The sequence below is a fragment of the Centroberyx affinis genome, unplaced genomic scaffold (assembly GCF_046629955.1).
Source record: "Centroberyx affinis isolate AG114_WGS23_722 - 3 ecotype Tasmania unplaced genomic scaffold, CSIRO-AGI_Caff_v1 ptg005556l_1, whole genome shotgun sequence".
NCBI lineage: Eukaryota > Metazoa > Chordata > Actinopteri > Beryciformes > Berycidae > Centroberyx > Centroberyx affinis.
Window position 1 is genome coordinate 59,331 of NW_027282793.1, and position 19,927 is coordinate 79,257.

Here is a 19,927-nt window from a genome sequence, read left to right on the forward strand (position 1 = left end):
GTGCGTGCGTGCGGTGTGATTCAAACAACAGTTGCTACCAGAGAGAGGCTTTATTCTCTTTTTTTAAAAACCTTTAGCTTCGTCGTACGGTCGCGTTTTTCCCGTTTTTCCCCCCAAGCCATGTCCTCCCTTCTGAAGGTAGACAGCGAACTGAAGACGAAGGTGAGGCTGTTCGTTCTCCTTTGATGGTGGTGATGAAGATGCAAGGCCTGAGCACACTGTCTGTAGCTACTGAGCCTGTGTGTGATGTGTGGTTAGCTAACATTAACTCTTGTTTTACATATTTCACTTCTGTTTCTATGAACTTTGTGTTAGCTGGCCGGCAGCTGCTAGCTAGATTTTGCGCCAGGACTTTAATATTGTATTTTAAGCTAGTACTCAATTTCATCACCATTACGCGCCTCATGTGGGCTGAATGGCTGTTCTATATGTGAAACAGCTACTTAATGATTTTGCAGGCTTTTTCCTATGTAATTTAGTAGGAAACAGCTCACTAGAGTATGCGTTTTCTGACCGCCTAAAGGAAAAATGAATAAAGATGTCATGTGAAAAAAAAGTAGTGTATAGCTTCAAAATGAGATGTAGTTGTGTCTTTTGCTTCCCATTTGGGAGCCTGAATGGGTTTCATTTGACTATAAATGTTTGTGTGCGCTCTTAGGTTGTCTTTACATAATTTAAATAATCCAGGTCTTAATAAGTTTGGACATTGCACTGGAAAAAAGTGATTTTGTACTGTCCCCATATACATATGACTCCATATTCCCTGTGGTTTTAGAGCCCCGTCATCTCACATATTCTGATATTTGTCGCTGTGGAAATTAATCGGCGTAGTTAGTAGGGACAGGAGCACTGTCTGTGTAAACCAGTGGTTCTCAACGTGGGGTCCGGGGACCACCAGGGGTCCTTGAGGGGGTTCCAGGGGGTCCCCAGCAAATTGATGAATTATTAAACTTCACCATTCTTTCATTTACAAGAAGTTAACACAATTAGAGAAGGTAGAAGAATGACTGTTTTGGTCATAGTTTCACTGTTATCTCTCTACCTACAGTACAGATAGTCAGGGACTTATGGACAAAATCATATCTGACAATACAACAATTCTCAAGAGACAAATTCTCATCAAATGGGGGTCCGTGGCCAAAATGTGTATTAAATTAGGGGTCCATGATATGAAAAAGGTTGATAATCACTGGTGTAAACTATATATAACACCAAAAGCTTCCTATCAAATCAAGAAAATAAGGCCTGCAAAAAGTATTTTGAGAGAGTTTTGAGAGTAAAAGCGTCTGGCACTGGTGGTAAATTAAAGAACAACTCTAACTTCCAGTCCATCTTTTCACAGGTGGATACGTTCAGGGAGCAGATCACCAGTGAGGTGAGTATCTTATATCTATCACCAAGACATACTACACTAAAATATCACCATGCAAAATACTGTAACCGTTACTATTGCTGTATCACTTGCTTTATTTGGCTTGAGAACACCATCCTCCATCGTTGAGCTGTTGAAAATGCAAGTAGATTAGTGTCCAAAACAGTCGGGCAAGAAAGTGAGGTTTCAAAGCAAGAAATCTCAGCACCTGGCCAAGTAATTGTTCAGTCATTGAACTATTTCCATAAGTTTTTGACCCTGTGTCTTAAAGGTCCCATATGGTGGAAAACAGGATTCCCCTTGCCTTATAAAGGAGTTGGATGGTCTATCTAAACATGGTGAAAGTATCAAAACGCACGGTCGGCAACTAAATCCACACAATCCATGTTAGAAAAGCGAGCTCATTATCATTTTTGTAAGAAATAACAGACTAACAAAGTGTTTTTTTCAAAGCAGTTGAGCGGTTGTCATTGTTTATTACCGGAGAGTTTTCCCTACCTGTAGCTGCCTGGCTGCGGTGTCTCACGTTTCACTCTTGAAACGGTTAGCCAATCAGAACAGAGGGGCCATTACATTACAAGTTACATTACTTTTCTAGGCTGGTTGTTGTGACATATGATGCAGCCAAGTGCAAATTGTATCCATTGATCTCATTGACTGCTTTGATTCAGTTTATCTTTCGGGTTGGCACTCTATTAGAAGAGTATGTAGTATTTTTAGCTAGTATTTTCTTGAAAAATGGGGTCTCATATAACAACAATCTCTCTTGTTTGCTAGGCTGAGCACCTGGTTGCCAGCTTTTTCCCTAAGAAACTTCTGGAGTTGGATGCCTTTCTGAAGGTAAGTGGCCTGACCATGGTATGAAGGTAGCTTCTAGACTACATTCACACTTAAAGGATAAGTTCGAGTGCAATTTTGGATTTGGTCTCTTATGTAGCTGTAGTACTTATTGACTCCCGAGTCAGCTGTCAGTTGGAACGGCGAGCTCTGTTCCCTCTTGCTGCTAACAATGAGTCCAAATGGGTTTGTTTGGGTTTGTCAGAATATCTTCAAAAAAGCCAGTCTGTGAAAACAATATGCATGTTGAGCTTTGAGTTTGAGTTTGCCTTCTCCTACGTCCGTCCCATTCTCCTGAACGCAATATCTCAGGAACGCCTGGAGGGAATTTCATTACATCTGGCACAAACGTCCACTTGGACTCAAGGATGAACTGATTAGAAGTTGGTGGTCAAAGGTCAAGGTCACTGTGACCTCACAAAAGATGTCTTTGGCCATAACTCAAGAATTCATACGCTAATTATGACAAAATTTCACACGCTGAGAAAACGGTCTTGGGTCATTCTACAAAAACGGTGGAAGTGCTGTCACTTACTTTTGCAGACACCAAAATCCTTTAAGTTGACCTAATAATCACATTAATTATATATGTTCAATAAATAAAGACTGTCCTTGCAATGATAAAACAAAGTTTATTGGCGGAGGCATACAACCACAAGGCGGTTATTTCTAGTTATCTTAATATTTTTGTTTTTATAAGGTGGCCTGTTCACAAACCCATTTTTTCTAAAATGACTGTGCATATCAGTATTATTATATTTATTTTTTATGATCTATTTCTCTCCTATTAAATATTTACTTTTTAAGCTTTTGTTTGCACAAGTCCCCCCACTCCTCTCCTTCAAAAAAACAATATTCCATGTCTTCTCCCCCCAGGAGCCCGTTCTCAATGTGAGTGACCTGAAGGAAATCCACTCGGAGATCAAGTTCAAAGTCCCAGACCCAATCCTCTTCACTAACAGCCATGATGGCCTGGATACGGTAAGTCTATATTACATCTGGGTCATCTATCATATGAAATCCAGACACTTACTAGCTGGTTCCAGTTATGCCAAACAATCGCTGGAAATGAAATTGATCTATTTTAAATAGTTATTTGACCTGCGAAAACATTGAATGCTGGAGTCCATCATCACAACCATTACGGCCTGTGCATGACATCTGTGGACCGGGGAACATGGCTGCATGCATTACTAGTCTTAGAGGAACCAAGTCCATGACCTGTCTGAGGGAAGACTTTGTATCTTCTAATAAAACTTCAAAAACTTGGGGGGAAAAAAACAGCCTTACCGTATTTCCTCTAATATTGGCCCAGGCTTTTATTTACCTCAACTGCAGAGGGTACCAGGCCTTTATTGGAAGCAGGCTTATATTAGAGACAGGCCTTTATTTCTAATTCCCTCTGTTTGATAAGTATATTTGCTCATATTTTAGTACGAAGCCTCCTTGTTTTCTGATCTGCTTCTGTTGGGGTTCGTTAGGTAGCCGTTTTTTTGTTACTGCGACGCATTACCGATAATTACGGTAATCGACGACGGCACGCTCCAGAGACTTCCGCCGGCCGAGCCGTCTTGTGGTATACTGCCATCTTGTGGCACTTGTACATTACTACAAACTACAGTTACATTATATAACAGGCACCGTTGTTTTTTCCTTTGTTTGTTTCCCCGGCCTGTATTTGGGGCCGGCCTTTATTTGTTCGTGTCGACCACGGCCCTGGCCATTATCGGTGACCTGGCTTTTAATTGACTACCGGCCACTATTAGAGGAAATAAGGTATTTTCCGATAGACAGCCATGCATTTTTGAAGCCCATTTTAAAAACACAGGTTTTGAGTTATTTCATGGGGCCTCATGAAACTTGTTCTACCCCTATGGGAGCAACGCTGCGATCTGTTTTCAGAGCCGTTTAGCTCATTACTTGGATCACAGAGGGATAGCTTCATTTCCGAATGCCATAACAGTCCATCTGGACCCCCGAGCAGAACCTGGATTCCTGACCCCATGCTGAAAAACTGCCATGCGAATAAATGATAAAGACGCTCTAAAATTTCCCCGACAGAGGTATGCGGCCTTTGTTATTTTGGGTTCCAGAGAGTAATGAGTTGTAAACAAAATGGCTCATTAACTCTCACAGGGTTTCCAAGAACTGGAAACGGTCACAGATTTTTGCCTGCATTCATTCAGCACTGCCAGAGAAAATATAAATTAAACAAAACAATGGGGTTTTTTTGGCGTTTTTCTTATTAACAATAGGATAATATCCAAACATTCAGGTGAACAATAGCAGCACATATATCAAATTTAAGGACACAAAAGTATATGAGGAACATAGAGGGAAAAATGTAAAAGACAATTACATAAAAATAAGAAACAGGAGTACACAAATAAGAAACACAGTACACAAATATAAACATTTAGTCAGGAGGTTTCAGGGAAAAAAGTTCCATAATGTTTCAATAGCTTATTACTTTTTTTGTTGTTTACTAAACTGAGTGATTTAAGTAGAGAATTCAGTTCTAGAAGAAAAGGTGAGATCTTAGGAAGTGATTTAGAAAACTTTTGCTCGTGAATAAAAAACGTGTATATATATATTATATATATATATATATGCATATAGGATAACAAAATTAATCAGATATTCAAGAGCGCCATCATAGTAACAGATAATATTCCTAAGATTGAAAGAGTAGACAGAGTTAGCAGCTTCAAAAAAGTGAGACTCTAGATCTGTCCAAAATTTTCGAGATATTTCACAATAAAAAAATGGGTGAGAAATTGTTTCTATATTATGTTTGCAGAAGGTACAAGAAACATCAATGTCTGTAAACTTAGCAATAAGGCAGTTAGCAGGGTATATCTTATGTAAAATTTTGACATGTACTTCTTTCAAAACAATGTAATAGTTTTAGCGCTGCAGCCTGTATTGGAACCAAAATGGCGACCCCCGATGGTCACAAAAACCCCAGGCTGCCACAAAATGATTACAGAGGAAACGGTGTATAGTAATATGAAACGAAAGACTCAGCTGACCTGGAAGTCAAAGCCACTTGGAACTTTTCCTTTTCCATGTCACCTATGAACTCGAACGTTTGCGGAGATGTGATGCTTGAGGTTATTTTTGGATTTTTGAATTGATGTATTTCTCAAATTCCTGTGCTTGTGGGGGAAAAAACAAGTACACTCTTTTTTTTTTTTTTCCATCAAGATTGCGATTATTCAAGAATCCAGACTATTTGGATACACCTCAAGTGCGTCAGTTGACATTCCCCCTGTTCCTGTTTTCACCTTGTATAATATCCTGTTTATTCGATGCTGACCTGATCACAACCCCCAGATAGCAAAACTATGTGTGTGCAGCACTTCCAAGGCAGTCGTTCAGTAGCCAACAGTAGATGGGCAGCTCCCACATGTGAACGTGTGTAACTGTATGAATGTGAACACCAAAACCCTTCCTTGGATAAGTACCTGGATTAAAAACTTTTCCTCGGATAAGCAATGGTAAAAAAATGAAATTACTTCTGTTTGTCCACAGCAGAATGCCAAAAAGAGGAAGATGGAAGATGGAGTAGCTGATGAAAACTGCCAAGGTATTTACTTTAGTCCCCCATTTTTTTAATAGCAAATTTTATTTACAACATGATCCTCAGTGAAAGCAGTACCATGTAAATTTGTTCCTGCTTAACGAGCGATGAGGATTTTGTGACTCTGGTCCGTGACTCTGCCGTTGGTTCCAGGGGGAACCAAAGTGCTGGTGATGCCAGAGGGGATGATGAGGAGCAACGCGCAGCTGGTGGACCTGATCGAGCGAGTCAAACCCGAGATCAGGACGCTCATCGAGAAATGCAACACGGTGAGTCGCTGTGCATGAAAATATGAATACATTCCCTGCAAATTGGTGAAGCATTCATTCTCAGTTGTTTGGATGTGCCGACCTTCTTATGCCGAAGGTCTTTCAGGACTTGAATCTTGAAGAAAATCTCTTCCTCCTCCTCAATTGATTGAATTGACTCCTACCCACATGTGCACACACATGCAAACCAGATGATATTCACTCCCTTAAACGTAATTATGAATAATCCTGCAGGAATTTCCATCACCATATTAAAAACTCCCTCTACCGTGTTTGTCCGGAGCAGGTGAAGCTGCAGGTTCAGGACCCCGGGGCCTAATTTCTAAAAGCTTCTCACTTCACACAGAATGTCTTGTAAATGTATGTCACTGTGGTTTTCTTCCAGTTTTCTCTGATGCATTGAAAGAGAAATGTAAAGTCAGTATGAATGTGTGTAACTGAAAAGCATGCATGCTCAGTTACCTTTCTCTGGATTAATAAAGGTTATTTTTTAAGCAGTTTCATGTATCATATACAGTAGATAAAACAGAGGTGGGGACTCAAGTCACATGACTTGGAATCAAGTCACAATTTGAATTGCTTGAGACTTGACTTGATGCATGAAGAGAAGACTTGAGACTTGACTTGTACTCTGATGACTTGAAAAGGTTTCTAAAGTCTTGACTTGAGATCTTGTGTTTGTGTAAATGACTTGGATTGAAAGTGATGAGATTTGTTCCAGCAGACGACTGAATTTAAGTTTTCTGAATTTGTATGGAATGATTGAATTTATTGAAGTTGAAACTGATTATAGAAATCAAACTCATGATGCTCTTCCCAAGTTTTTATCCTATTAAAACCATATTGCATTGAAAAGATGATAATTGATACTGGACTCTTGATTTGTTCTGACTTGACTTGCTGGTCTACATTTAGACTTGAGACTTGACATTAATGACATGGACTTGACTTGGACTTGACTTGAGACGTGTGCCTCAAGACTTGAGACTGACTTGGGACTTGAGCAAAGTTGACTCGGTCACACCTCTGATATAAAATGATCGTGTTAAGTTTATGTTTATTTCTCAATCAATGAGGCCCCTTGATCCCGCAACATATACAGTATATCAGCCATTTGTCTTTTACACAGTGAGGAGATCCTAACATTAACATCTCTCCTCTCTGTTCTCTGCCTGGCAGGTGAAGATGTGGGTCCAGCTTCTCATCCCCAGGATAGAAGATGGAAACAACTTTGGAGTATCCATACAGGTCAGTCCTCATTGACCGCTTCAAGGCACCAGACCTGGAAAAATCCTGTTTCAGATATTTGGAAAACAGATAGGAGGCTGGAGTATGTTAAAAGATCTGTTAAGTCTTTATTCGTGTATGGCTAGTGATAATTGTAAGTTAACAGCTGTGCCCCATTCAGTATATATTGCCAAAGCTTTGGTAGTAATCAATAATTATATCATTAATAATAATTATGATTTAAAAAATTGCAAACTGTGTGTTCTTGTCTTTCCAATTATTTGAAACATAATTGCTTATCTTGCCCATATCAACATAATGCAAAAGCATACTCAAATGACCAGGATAGGGTTTTAAAGGGGCCCTATTATAGGAATTCAAAATGTCTTCTATTTATATGCAGAGGTGACCAAAGATGTTTAATGTAGGCATTGTTCAACTTTTACTTTGTTTCAGTGATTTAAAAAAAGCAAATGTAAAGTTATTGCATTTTCAAAAATCCCCCAAAAACAAATCAAATCGTTGAAAACAAAATCAGGAAAATTGAAGCCTTTGGATGGAAGGTGATGAACCACAGATGCATTTTTTTGCAGTTACCTTATTTGGCACTAGGGGGCAGCACTCGCACAGTACAAACCAGCAGATCAGTGTGTGCAGGCACATCATTTTCATTGAAATATCTCATTAAGAATGGGGAAACGGTTAAAGATTTTGGTGATAGTGGTGTACATCGGTTGTTCCTGTCTGTCTATCCATATTTCCGTCTACATCGCTTCTTCATCTATCTATCTATCTATCTATCTATCTATCTATCTATCTATCTCTTCTGCCGTAAAAAGGAAAATAGCACACATTTTTGTGAGTTTTCTAGGCCAAAGGTCAAGACTGTGGTTTAGATTTCATACAAACAAAAATTATACCCTTCTTTGTTACTAAAGGATATAAAGCCCACCCCTATACCAACAATACTTTTGGCCATTCAGGACATAAGCATCAAATTCCTTTTTTTCTTAGTTTCATTACTCACTCAGTTACTGCTCTTTGGTGTTTTAGGGTAGTGTTGGTGGTGTATGTGTATCTTTTACTTCCTTTGATTAATTAGATACTGCGCAATAACAAAATAAAGTGCTGTAAACCATAATGTAGGGATGGGACGTTCTGCTTATCTCACAATTCAATACACGATATGGGGTTCTCAATTTGACGCAACCACAATATGATGTAATATATTAAAGTTAAACAACAAAGTCTGACTGTGCAGAATTCTGTTTATTTCTGAGACGCAAATCTTTCTAGCGATGGCACTGGCTCGCTAGAATGTAAAGGATTTAAAAAATGATTTTAAAAAAACCCCTTGGCACACAAGACTGTAAGCCCGATGGAGACGAAGTCAAGGTTGAAATGTTACCACCGAAGGAGCATCGTTCAAATGTTGAGGTGTCTTCGTTTTCATCGGTTTGCCTCGGGTCCGTCCGTTTGCAGGAGGAGACGGTGGCAGAGCTGAGGACGGTGGAGGGAGAGGCGGCGTCTTACCTGGACCAGATCTCCAGATATTACATTACCAGAGCCAAGCTGGTCTCCAAAATCACCAAGTACCCTCATGTGGTGAGCAGTGTGTGTGTGGGGCAGATGGTACATAAGTAGAGTCAAGCATTCCTCTGAGAAAGCTTGTGTTCGCTTGCATTCTCATTTATGTCATCTCTTTCCTGTTTCTTAATCCATTTCATCTCTCTCTCTCATTCATCTTCTTTGTCTCTCTTCCCTCTTCTCTATTTCTTTCTCTGTCTCTCTTTCTTCCTCTCTCTCATTCTCGCCCTCTTTAGGAGGACTACAGGAGGACAGTGTCAGAGATCGATGAGAAGGAGTACATCAGTCTGAAGATCATCATCTCAGAGCTCAGGAATCAATACGTGAGTGTCGCATTCTAGCAATGTGTCAGTATGATTTTAAAAGCCCTATCTACACCACGAAAAAGGAACTAATCTGGGGCCGGATTCACCAATGTTTTCTTAAGATAGATCTTAAGAAATGACATAAGAGGAAATTTTAGGAAGTTATTAAGAAGGCTCTTAAGTGCAATTCCTCAATATTTTCTTAGTAACAGCCTAATTTCTTATGAATTTCTTTAATTTTCCTACTTAAGAACTTCTCAGAATAGGGCCTGAATTAATTCTGGTTAATAAACTTTAGGCTTACTATCATTGAGGCTAGGAGACAAGGCTAGGAGGCTAGGAGACAAGGCTAGGAGGCTAGGAGACAAGGCTAGGAGGCAACCCAAAGTGCTTCCATCTACAAAACAATTGTGGAAAAACCTATTTAGAGCAACTAGAGCAAAGGTTTAAACATTGGTTGCTGTTGGTAACTGTAAAATTTGCAGCTTATTTTCAACAGACATGAGACAAATAAAGCTTTACAATACATGTTAATCTTAATGTTATGTGTAGGGGAACCTATGAAGACTTTGAACTATAATCTACTTGTCTAAAGTGTGTTTAAATATATGATATTAGAGGCTTACCTTTTCACTGTAGGAGTTTTAAGACAGGTGAAGGGCCGTCTTAAAGTTAAGAAAAAAAATCAAGAACAAATTTTAGAACTTTCATTTCAAGAATACCATTTATTCCTATGTTTTTTCTTAGGAAGAAACATAAGAAGAAAGTTAAGAAAATATATAAGAACTGTTTTTGAGAATATAATTTTTTCCTATTTTTTTTTCTTAAGACTAAAGTTAAGAAAAAAGTGGCACTTGAGAATATTTGTGAATCCGGCCCCTGGTCTTTCGCAAGGACTTTCCTAGTCATCTAGCTGTGATAAGTGGCTTTGCTAGCAGGTGTTGCACTGACAAAATTTCACCGATTGGCCTGAGGGGGGGCGCCACAGCGTTTGTTTAATTATCTGTATGTCAATCAAGCATCATTTGTAGGGGATGAAATGTTTAGAGTTTACTTGTTGATCTACAAATTGAAGCTTATTGTACTGTTGCACTCATCGCAAGTCACTTTGGATAAGCTAGTCAGCTAAATGCCCAAATTAGTAGAAGTAGAGTCTCAAAACCTTGACTTTTAACACATCCCTATCACATGTACTTTGGCCATGAACTAGGTATCCACTTTGGTCGTACAAATGTATTGATTAACGTTTACCCAGAGCTATCAATATGTAACTCGTAATCTAAACGATGTCGTGCCAAACTAGGGACGGTGACCCAAAATAAGTCACAGGCCTACTGCCGTTGGGTTTCCGTATGAAAGTGTTGCAAAATATTTCAGTTAAGTCTAGATTCCATTTTCCATTTGGGTTCAAAGCTGAAAGCGTTTGAGAAGTCCAAGTTGACAAATCCAAGCAAAGTCGAGACAAACTTCTGTGTACTTGCTGTACTCGGTGAACCAAGTGATGCTCAATCTAAATGCTAAATTCAAACATGACCATAATTTTAAGCGGCTAAATGTTAATATTTCCGTTCCGTTCTTTCCAGGTGACCCTTCACGATATGATTCTGAAGAACATCGAGAAGATCAAGAAACCCAGAAGCTGCAACTCGGAAGCTCTTTATTGATGACCCCCCACCACACACACACACACACACACACACACACACACACACACACATACACTAAATCAGCTGTGGGTCAAATAGTATTTTCCAGTAATTCTTAGCAATTGTTTTGGAGTACCTGATGGATGGGGTTTACAACCTTAGGACAGTTCATATAGTGTCGGATAAGCTGTCATGCTTAGAAAATTATGCTCTATATCAAATACTTGTGTAATGTGATTGTGTAGTTTCTGGTGTTCACTGGTTTGTTCTATATGGCAAATCCCAGCTATCTGGGTAAGTGGGCAAGCTATAAAAAGTATCTGAAAATAATATTTGACCCAAGATCTCACACACATCACCCCCATTTTTTTCTCTTGACGGGCACTTACAGTCCCCCCCCAAACGTTCAGTGTTGGATAATGGCACTCCAGAGCTTAGGGTCCTGATCCTTGGGGGGGGGGGGTCTTTTCCCATAACCCGGTCCCTCTTCCCCAAAGTCTCTTCGCCATCTTCTGCCTTCCCGTCTGCCGGTCCACTAGAGCAGAAGCTTGGGAATTTTTTGCCAATGCTTTTTTTTTTTCTTTTTTTCCTGGTTTATAAGGAGTTTTTGCTCTTTTTTTAGATGCTTTTTTCCTCGTGTTCTCGAACGTGTCCCCCGATTCGGATTCCCGAACACGAAATTTGGAAGACGCGATGGTGGTTTGATGGGGGATTGAACCTAGGACATTCCTGTATCTTGCACCCGTGAGAGAGAGTTTGGGCTCAACTAACGATACTTGCTGGATGTGCGTCCTTATACGCGAGAATAAGGATGCACACTCAATGACGTGCCTCTGCGTATACCGCCGCTCCACTGATCAAGCAGGCTTGAACTGAACTGGACCTCAAAACGAAAATGGCTCCCACGAGGTCAGCGGGACCGGGAACCTGAAACGGTACTTTGTCTGACTTGTCTTTGTTTTATACAGAAAACTTTCTGTGACTTTCTGTGGCTTTTTTTTTTTTTTTTTTTTAAGGCTTTTGAAGTGCCACATGCAGGTTCGTGAGTCCGTGTGTTATACATGTGCACGTGCATAAAAGCGCATGCACGTGTATGAAAGTGAGTACAGTGGTATACTGTACTATGCAGTGTTTCCCACATGTTTTCGGTTTACTTTGGCGGCATTGGGAGAAGGGTTTTTTGACGACTTGTTTCATTTAGCGAGCCCAGTAATTCATATTTTTTCAGGCAGAGTGTTTTAGTCTAGCCCAGTGGTTCTCAACGTGGGGTCCGGGGACCACCAGGGGTCCTTGAGGGGGCTCCAGGGGGTCTCCAGCAAATTGATGAATTGCTAAACTTCAGCATTATTTAATTTACAAGCAGCTAACACAATTAGAGAATGTAGAAGAATGACTGTTTTGATCATAGTTTCTCTGTTATCTCTCTACCTACTATACCGATAGTCATGGGAGTCGGGACAAAATCATATCTAACAATAAAAATATTCTCAGGTTTGTGTTTGAGAGACAAAATCTCATCAAATGGGGGTCCGGGGCCCAAATGTGGACTAAATTAGGGTCCTTGATATGAAAAAGGTTGAGAACCACTGGTCTAGTCTATGCTAATGGCATTGCAACATTAGCTGACTTTTATACTTCCATCATTATCGATGATTTCAAACTGTTGCTCCATTCAGTTTGTGTTGGCACAGACACAGGAGTGCGGATGTGCTGGGTCATAGGTGCAATGAATTATGGAATTATGGTCACTGTAGTTCACTAACACTTTTGGCGGCACTTTTGAAAGCAACATCGACAAGAACCACCAGCTTCATGCATCACTGCACCCAAAATGAATCCAAAAATGTACTTGGCAGGACGTTAATTTACCTGGGCGGGCCTCCCAAAATACCATTGTATGGGAAACACTTGCAGTGTGTGTGTGTGTGTGTCGATGTTTGTTTGTATTCCACTCTAAAGACAAATTATGCTGTCAAATGGAACCAGCGGTGTGCATTAAAGTGCACCTTAAAACAGCCGTCTCCAGCCAAGTACCATGGAGGACCAAGAGTCTGCAGGTTTTTCATTCCACCCAAACACTACAGCAGCTCATTTCGCTCTTTATTTACTCTGGTTGAAGTTGTGCTATTTAGTGAAATGAGTCGTGTTGCGTAGGAATCAAAATCTGCATACTCTTGGACTAGATGGTACACGATTGCAGACAATTGCCCTTTTTGTCAAGTTGTACAAATATGGCCTCCGATAAGCTTGTGCAGTGATGAAAACTTGGATTCTGCTAAAAGGTAATTCCTTTTTTCGTGCGATATTCAGATGTTTATTTTTTTTTTGTCTGAAACTAGTGTGAGAAGCAGGTTAGACTGGAATGTCAAGTTTGGTTGTGTGGTACTAGCCATGCAGACATCACTGCTGAATTGCTAATGCTAAATTAATGTGGAGTCATTGGGGCAGTGGCGACATATTTCAGTCATCTTGGTCGTCATCGTTCACCGACTCAAATCACAAACTGGATTTGTGAAGATGATACGTTTTTTTTTTTTTTTTACACTTATGTATGTTTGTGATTTTCAGTTGACCATCTGAATATCACTTTAAAAATTCATGATTTAGTCTTTAAAGGGGAAGTAATCCTCAGCATAGTCTCTTAATTTTTGTTGTCAATGCCTTTTAAGAGTGATTATTTTACTTAATAAAATTATTGTTTTGCAAAAATCTGACAGTTGTATTTTTCCTTTTGTATCCTTACCTTTGAAATAGCTTACAGTTTTTTCGGAATGTAAGTGTCCTACACAAGTCCAATTAGAGGTGATCAGGCAAAATGAGTATCCGGTACAGATGTTACGAGTACAATTGTCATCCGACACAGTTCAGCACTGTGCTTGTATTCGACTTGGTAGAGCCAATTGATACAGTGTAGCACATTGTGTCTGTAGCTTATTATAGGCCAGTACTTGGAGCATAAATCAAACAATACAGTGTACAATTATGTGCTAATTTAAAGCAATCACATCCATACTAGGCAGCTGACAGCACACTGGTACTTTCAGTCAGCAGCAGTACTGCCTATTTAGGCAACTTCCATTTTTTCCAGGTCCAATCATACGATCATGAGTATGACAATTGCCCAACCCTAATAATAATACTGATTTGTCCTTGCTTTTTTGGCCTATCAGCACAACCGCAAATACATTATGGTTGCATTGTTCTATAGGGCAGTAAAAATCTTATTGCCTCTAACTTTTTAATCTTGAATAATCTTTTATGATAAGCTCTTCATGTCCCTAGTTAAGTAGTATGGGTGGCTGATCTGTCACCCTCATGTCTAATCAAACCATCTGCCACCTCAATCAAAAGAAGTGGCAGAGCATTGTTAAAGAGTTATTGTTAAATTTTATGACTGTACAGCTTATCTTAGTTAAAATGGTCAAGTAGCACAACAGTCCAAGTAGCGCAACAGTCCAGCCTCCTCCAGCGTCCGGTCTTATCGCTGAAAATATGACCCAAGTAAGCACATTGTTTGAAGTTAATGACCCATGTAAGCTGTGCACCATGCCCTATAATTCATAGGGTCCCAAGAAGGTGGACAGGTAGTCGATTCCACACTACTATATGTCAAAGTTAAGACTAATGGTGTGGTATAGTGTATGGTATACAGCAGATAGTTCCTGTCCTCAGTTCTGATTGGATGAGCCAAGTTCAAAGCTGTTGTTAAATACCCAAGAAAAGCATACTTGGGACCGCTTAGCGATTCATTTGAGTAATAATGCATTAACCAAAGGTCATTCATACCGGTGCTGATGTATTATTTAGCAGCCACTTTGTTTCGCTACTGTTCCCTCCTAACTTTAAGAACTCCACTTTGCTCGATGTCTAACAACGCCTCTTAGCTGTTCTAAAATCACTGTAAAGCACGGCTTCTCGCGGCTTATTGCTTCAATGTTCAGTGAATGAGATGCAGCTTTTAGAACATGTTATGTATACTCACAATCGCACTACTGATCCCAGGCTTCTTGCAACCTTTTGTGACCATTGTCACACCTTTTCATGTGGCCCAGAATTCATTGCAGGAGGCAATGAATTCTTTGCATGAGGTTGTGTTAACCTTTCTGTCCTTTTCATTGCATTATATTTAGCTGACAGTCTCATCCACAATGACTTATACTCCAGCAGTCCAGCAGTAGAAAAGTTTAAATTCCTAAATTGCCAACATATCATCAGAACTTGAGTTTCATGGATAAATGACTAGGCTGAATACCCTGGATAACCTTGTTTGGTCCTGCAGTGGGTAATAACATCTATGCCGCTGGTCCAACCTTCAACTCTTATCGCAAGAAACACCTCTCGGGTAGTAAAAACAGCCCTTGAAGTCAGTGGCCTCACCCCTTTACACAGGGTTCTTAAACAGCCTCCGGTATCTCTCCTCAACTATTACTCTCATGCTTCTGCAGCAAAATGGTCTCCAAAGTGATCTGCAAGGTCCTCACATGTCTTCTGGTTCTCGTAGCGATTGCCTCGTTGATAGGTAACGGTGTCCTGATATGGCTCAATACCCAGCATACACCAAAGTGCCCCGCGCAATCCGTAAACCCGATCGCACCTGCGGCGCACAACGAGCGCAGCGACGTCTTTGCTGACCTCTCGGTGGAGGAGCTCTTTCAGGTGCGTGACTATATGTCCAAGATCCCAGGAACGAACATATCAATTGAACCGCTTTCACCTCTTTCGACTGATTACCTTTATCTGATTGACCTCTCCCTGCCGACGAAAGGGAATACTTTGCGCTATCTGGACAACGAGGGGCCCAAACCACCGAGAGAGGCGACTGCAGTGGTTTTTCATGGTAGTAAGGGCAACATAAAGGAATATGTTGTGGGCCCTCTCCCCAACCCGACCTACCACCGAGATGTCACCTTCGAGAGGTATAAAATGGAGATCCCTCTGGCCGCACGTCCTGTACATTTAGTGGAGTACATATTCAAAATGATTTTCATCAGTGAAGTGCTTAGACCAGTCAGCGAACTGTTGACTGAGAGTTTTGGTCCTGATGTAGCTTCAAACCCAACTTTCTATGACAGTATGCCCAGAGGGGTCAAGTCGGGAGACAGACAGACGTGGTTATCAATCTGTCGAAATGTGGAGGGTTTCTTTATCCACCCAGTGGGGCTTGAGATCTTAACTGATGACCAGAGCACCGATGTTTCGTCCTGGCGTGTGATTAAAGTGCTTTATAATGGTCAATACTTTAACAGCCTACAGGAACTGAAAGAACAATACGAGGCAGGAACTGTGAGGAAAATCGTCTACAAACCTGGGCCAAATTACGCGACGCTCAAACCCAAGCAGAAACCCACGGGCATCGGACCCCAGCAGTTTTATGTACGAGGCCAGCGATTCAGCGTGAAGAACAACCACGTCGCTTACCTCGACTGGAGCTTCGCCTTCGGTCTGAGCGTGCTTACAGGGATGAGAGTTTTTGATGTCCGCTTTAGAGGGGAGAGGATCATCTATGAGCTCAGCGTTCAAGAGGCCATGTCGGTTTACGGTTCCGTCACGCCACATATGATGCTCACCAAGTTCCTCGATAGCAGCATGGGTATCGGGCGGTTTGCCTACGAGCTGGTCCGAGGGGTCGACTGCCCTTATTCGGCCGTCTACATCGACTCTTTTCACTTTATGGACACTGGCATTCCACGGCGTCTCAAAAACTCAATTTGCGTCTTTGAGCATGACACCGGCCGTCCTCTGAGGAGACACTTCTCAGAGAGTAACTACCAAAGCTATGGAGGATTAGTCAACAGCGCCTTAGTGTTCAGGACGATCACAGCCATAGGAAACTACGACTACATGTGGGATTTCATCTTCTACCAGAGTGGTTCAGTGGAGGCAAAGGTGCACGCCACCGGCTACATCACCGCTTCCTTCAATGTGAACGGCAGTTTACCATATGGGCACCAAGTGGCAGAAAACGTCATCGGAAATATCCACACGCATTTTCTTAACTTCAAAGTAGACCTTGATGTTTTGGGTGAGTGTAGCAGGAAAGTGGAGCACCTTGAGCATGTCGAAATGTCATTTTTTAGAAATCCAGAGAAAATAATATAGTGACACAGACTATGACTATTCGTAAATGCAGTTAAGTGAAAATAACTTCACAAATCAATGACACCTTGCAGTCTACATTGAACACCAATATAACATTTGTGGATCATACAACTACGTATGATCTGTATGTACTGATTTATTGAGTCAGATTAGCATGTTAAGAGTGTGTGTGTGTGTGTGTCTGCATGCATATTTGAGACAGGATATGGAAGCATGGTGTAATAAAAGGGCAATCTGCAGGAGAAGTAAGTGAACAATAAATTGCACGCATGTAAACTGTGTGTGTCCCATCTCCCTCTAGGAGTGAAGAATGTCTTCCTGACCAAAGATATGGAGTTTGTCAATGTGTCACTGCCCTGGATGCCTGAACGCTACGCCATGATCCCTCAGCTGGTGGAGAAACAACTCAAAACAGAACAGGTGCACGGTTACTTTCTGTACTAACATAATAACACGGACTATTTTCATGGTGTTTCTGCTGTACTGCAGATCATATAGAGCAGTGGTTCTCAACGTGGGGTCCGGGGACCACCAGGGGTCCTTAAGGGGGTTCCAGGGTGTCCCCAGCAAATTGATAAATTGTTAAACTTCCATTATTCCACCATTATGTCATTTACAAAAAGTTAACGCAATTCGAGAATGTAGAAGAATGAGTATTTTGATCATAGTTTCTCTGTTATCTCTCTACCTACAATACAGACAGTCATGGAATTCTGGACAAAATCATATCTAACAATAAAAGTATTCTCAGATTTGGGTCCGAGAGACAAAATCTCATCAAATGGGGGTCCGTGGCTCTAATGTGGACTAAATAAGGGGTCCTTGATATGGACCTATGTGTCTGAAATAAAGTTAAGTTGAAAAAGGTTGAGAATCACTGATATAGAGGACACTGATAGGAAAGTGTAAATTACAGCCTGATATATATGGGCTAAAAAGTGTGCAGCCTGTATTCAGATATATTTTTACCCAAGATAAGTTTCCCCACCACGAAAGGATTACGTTACACAGCTAGAAACATGCAGTAGTGCCTTCACAAAACATTGTTTTAATTGCCTAACCTTAACCAAAGTTTTAGCTGCCTAAATTTAACCGTTGGCTACTTTTCATGTGACAAACAGCTTGTGTCTATTGTCACATAATCCAGTTTGTGGTGTAGGAAGGCAATGTTCACATACTTCCTGTCCACAACATGTATTCTGCATTTCAGAGTTCATGTTCATGTCACAGACTCACATTACCCTTAAATTCCCCCTTAGGTAGCTTCAAAGTTAGAAAAAAACAAAATTCCTAACTGTACAACAATGTCACATTCATATTCTTTATCTGATCGTTCCGACACTTTCCTGAAGCTCTAGCTGCTTATATTGAATGAAATATTCAAACACAAAGACGGCATGTATTTATGGCTGCACCATCACATCAAATGGAAGAAATCTAGATGTTTGTGCATCATTTTATACACATTTCCCTGTAATTCAGCATGACACATTTGGTGTCTTTGGAAACCTTGTTATCTTGACTAGAATTTTAAATAAAGTTCTGTGGGTTTGAACAAAGCTTGGCCGTGCGACATGCGTTTGTAATGATGGACCCAGTGGCGGGGGTGGCAGGGAAGAATAACTTACAAAAATACCCTAGTAAGAAAGTACCCTATAAAGCACCTCATTTACATATAACCATCTCCATCCCAGATAGCAAGTGTAAATGACATTTTGTTACTTCCACCCTTGTTGTCAAGTACAGGAAATGCCCCTGACATGCCTCTTCTATTCTGTTTGGTACAGGAGGCAGCTCTGCGTTACGACACCAAGACTCCTCGCTACCTCCACATCGCCAGCGACCAGACCAACCGCTGGGGCCACCCGCGCTCCTACCGGCTCCAGGTCTTCAGCTTCACCGGGGACCACCTCCCCGAGAGCCAGCCCGAGGAGAGGGCCATGTCCTGGGCCAGGTGAGTAGTTTAAGGTCCATGGGGCCAGATTGTACGGTGGCACACGTCATGCTGTAAATTTATGTCAAATTGGAAATGTTTCATTGTTGCTTTGAGCATTCTATCCTGTGGCTTTACCATTGAAACCATTTTGGAGGGGGGGGGAAAACAACAGGGATTCTCGACTATTCAGCCACATCACACTTTGTCCTCATCACTCTCTCGTCTCTTCCCCCATTCCCTTCTTTCTCCCTCTTGTGTCCATGTCTCTTTCCATCTCCTTCCCTTCCTCTCTCTCTCTCTCTCTCTCTCTCTCTGTCTCTCTCCAGATATAAGGTGGCCATCACTAAGCATAAGGACTTGGAGCAGACCAGCGGAAGTCTGTACAATCAACACGACATGTGGACTCCAGCCGTCGACTTTAGCAAGTACATTCAAGACAATGAAAGCATCGAGAACGAGGTGTGTGTGTGTGTGTGTATTGTTTGCCTAAAATCTATAAAGCAAATGTAGTCCACGGTCCTTAGCTCATCCCTTCTTTTTCCTTTTGCCATCCTCAGGACCTGGTCGCCTGGGTGACCACGGGCTTCCTCCACATCCCCCACGCCGAGGACATCCCCAACACGGTCACCGTGGGCAACGGGGGCGGGGTCCTCCTGCGGCCCCACAACTACTTCGACGAGGACCCGTCCGTCCACTCTCCTGACGCCGTGTACATCGCCCCGGGGAGCGAGCAGAGCTGCGACAACAACAGGATGGCCTGCCTGGCTCAAGAGACCTGCAGCCCCGTACTGGACCCCTTCACCTACAACGGCTTTGAGGAAGTCACGAGCAGGGAGACATGAAAAGGGATTGTATACCTATATTTTTTTTTTTTTTTTGCAGAAATTATAATCATTATTTTTAATGATAAATATATTTTTTATATCGCACAAATAATGATGTTATCCGTAAGTAGAACTAAAGCAAATGGCATGTCATCCCACTGTCTTTGTCTTATACTGCCCTACATGGTGAGCAGTGTAGTTTTGAAAGATGAGTGTTCCATACACAGACAGAGGTGGAGCTG

The 19,927-nt window shown here is 41.3% G+C and overlaps 2 protein-coding genes across 5 annotated transcripts; both read left to right on the forward strand.

The window, feature by feature from the left end:
- Nucleotides 1-23: 23 nt before the first annotated feature.
- On the forward strand, nucleotides 24-13,491 carry LOC139667485 (proteasome activator complex subunit 3-like). 4 transcript variants are annotated; one of them, XM_071546957.1, is made up of 11 exons: nucleotides 24-162; nucleotides 1,343-1,375; nucleotides 2,150-2,212; nucleotides 3,086-3,190; nucleotides 5,612-5,620; nucleotides 5,744-5,792; nucleotides 5,946-6,061; nucleotides 7,241-7,309; nucleotides 8,771-8,893; nucleotides 9,112-9,198; nucleotides 10,764-13,491. In XM_071546957.1, the coding sequence occupies exons 1-11, from the start codon at nucleotides 121-123 to the stop codon at nucleotides 10,842-10,844; spliced, it is 777 nt and encodes a 258-aa protein (XP_071403058.1). In that variant the 5' UTR covers nucleotides 24-120; the 3' UTR covers nucleotides 10,845-13,491. The 4 variants fall into 4 exon arrangements, with proteins under 4 accessions (XP_071403058.1, XP_071403055.1, XP_071403057.1 ...); XM_071546954.1 differs by lacking the exon at nucleotides 5,612-5,620 and having other exon boundaries at nucleotides 5,744-5,798; XM_071546956.1 differs by lacking the exon at nucleotides 5,612-5,620.
- Nucleotides 13,492-15,275: 1,784 nt separating this feature from the next.
- LOC139667487 (primary amine oxidase, liver isozyme-like) lies at nucleotides 15,276-19,703 on the forward strand. The gene is made up of 5 exons (XM_071546959.1): nucleotides 15,276-16,848; nucleotides 17,227-17,345; nucleotides 18,713-18,879; nucleotides 19,188-19,320; nucleotides 19,419-19,703. The coding sequence occupies exons 1-5, from the start codon at nucleotides 15,276-15,278 to the stop codon at nucleotides 19,701-19,703; spliced, it is 2,277 nt and encodes a 758-aa protein (XP_071403060.1).
- The last annotated feature ends 224 nt before the right edge of the window (nucleotides 19,704-19,927 follow it).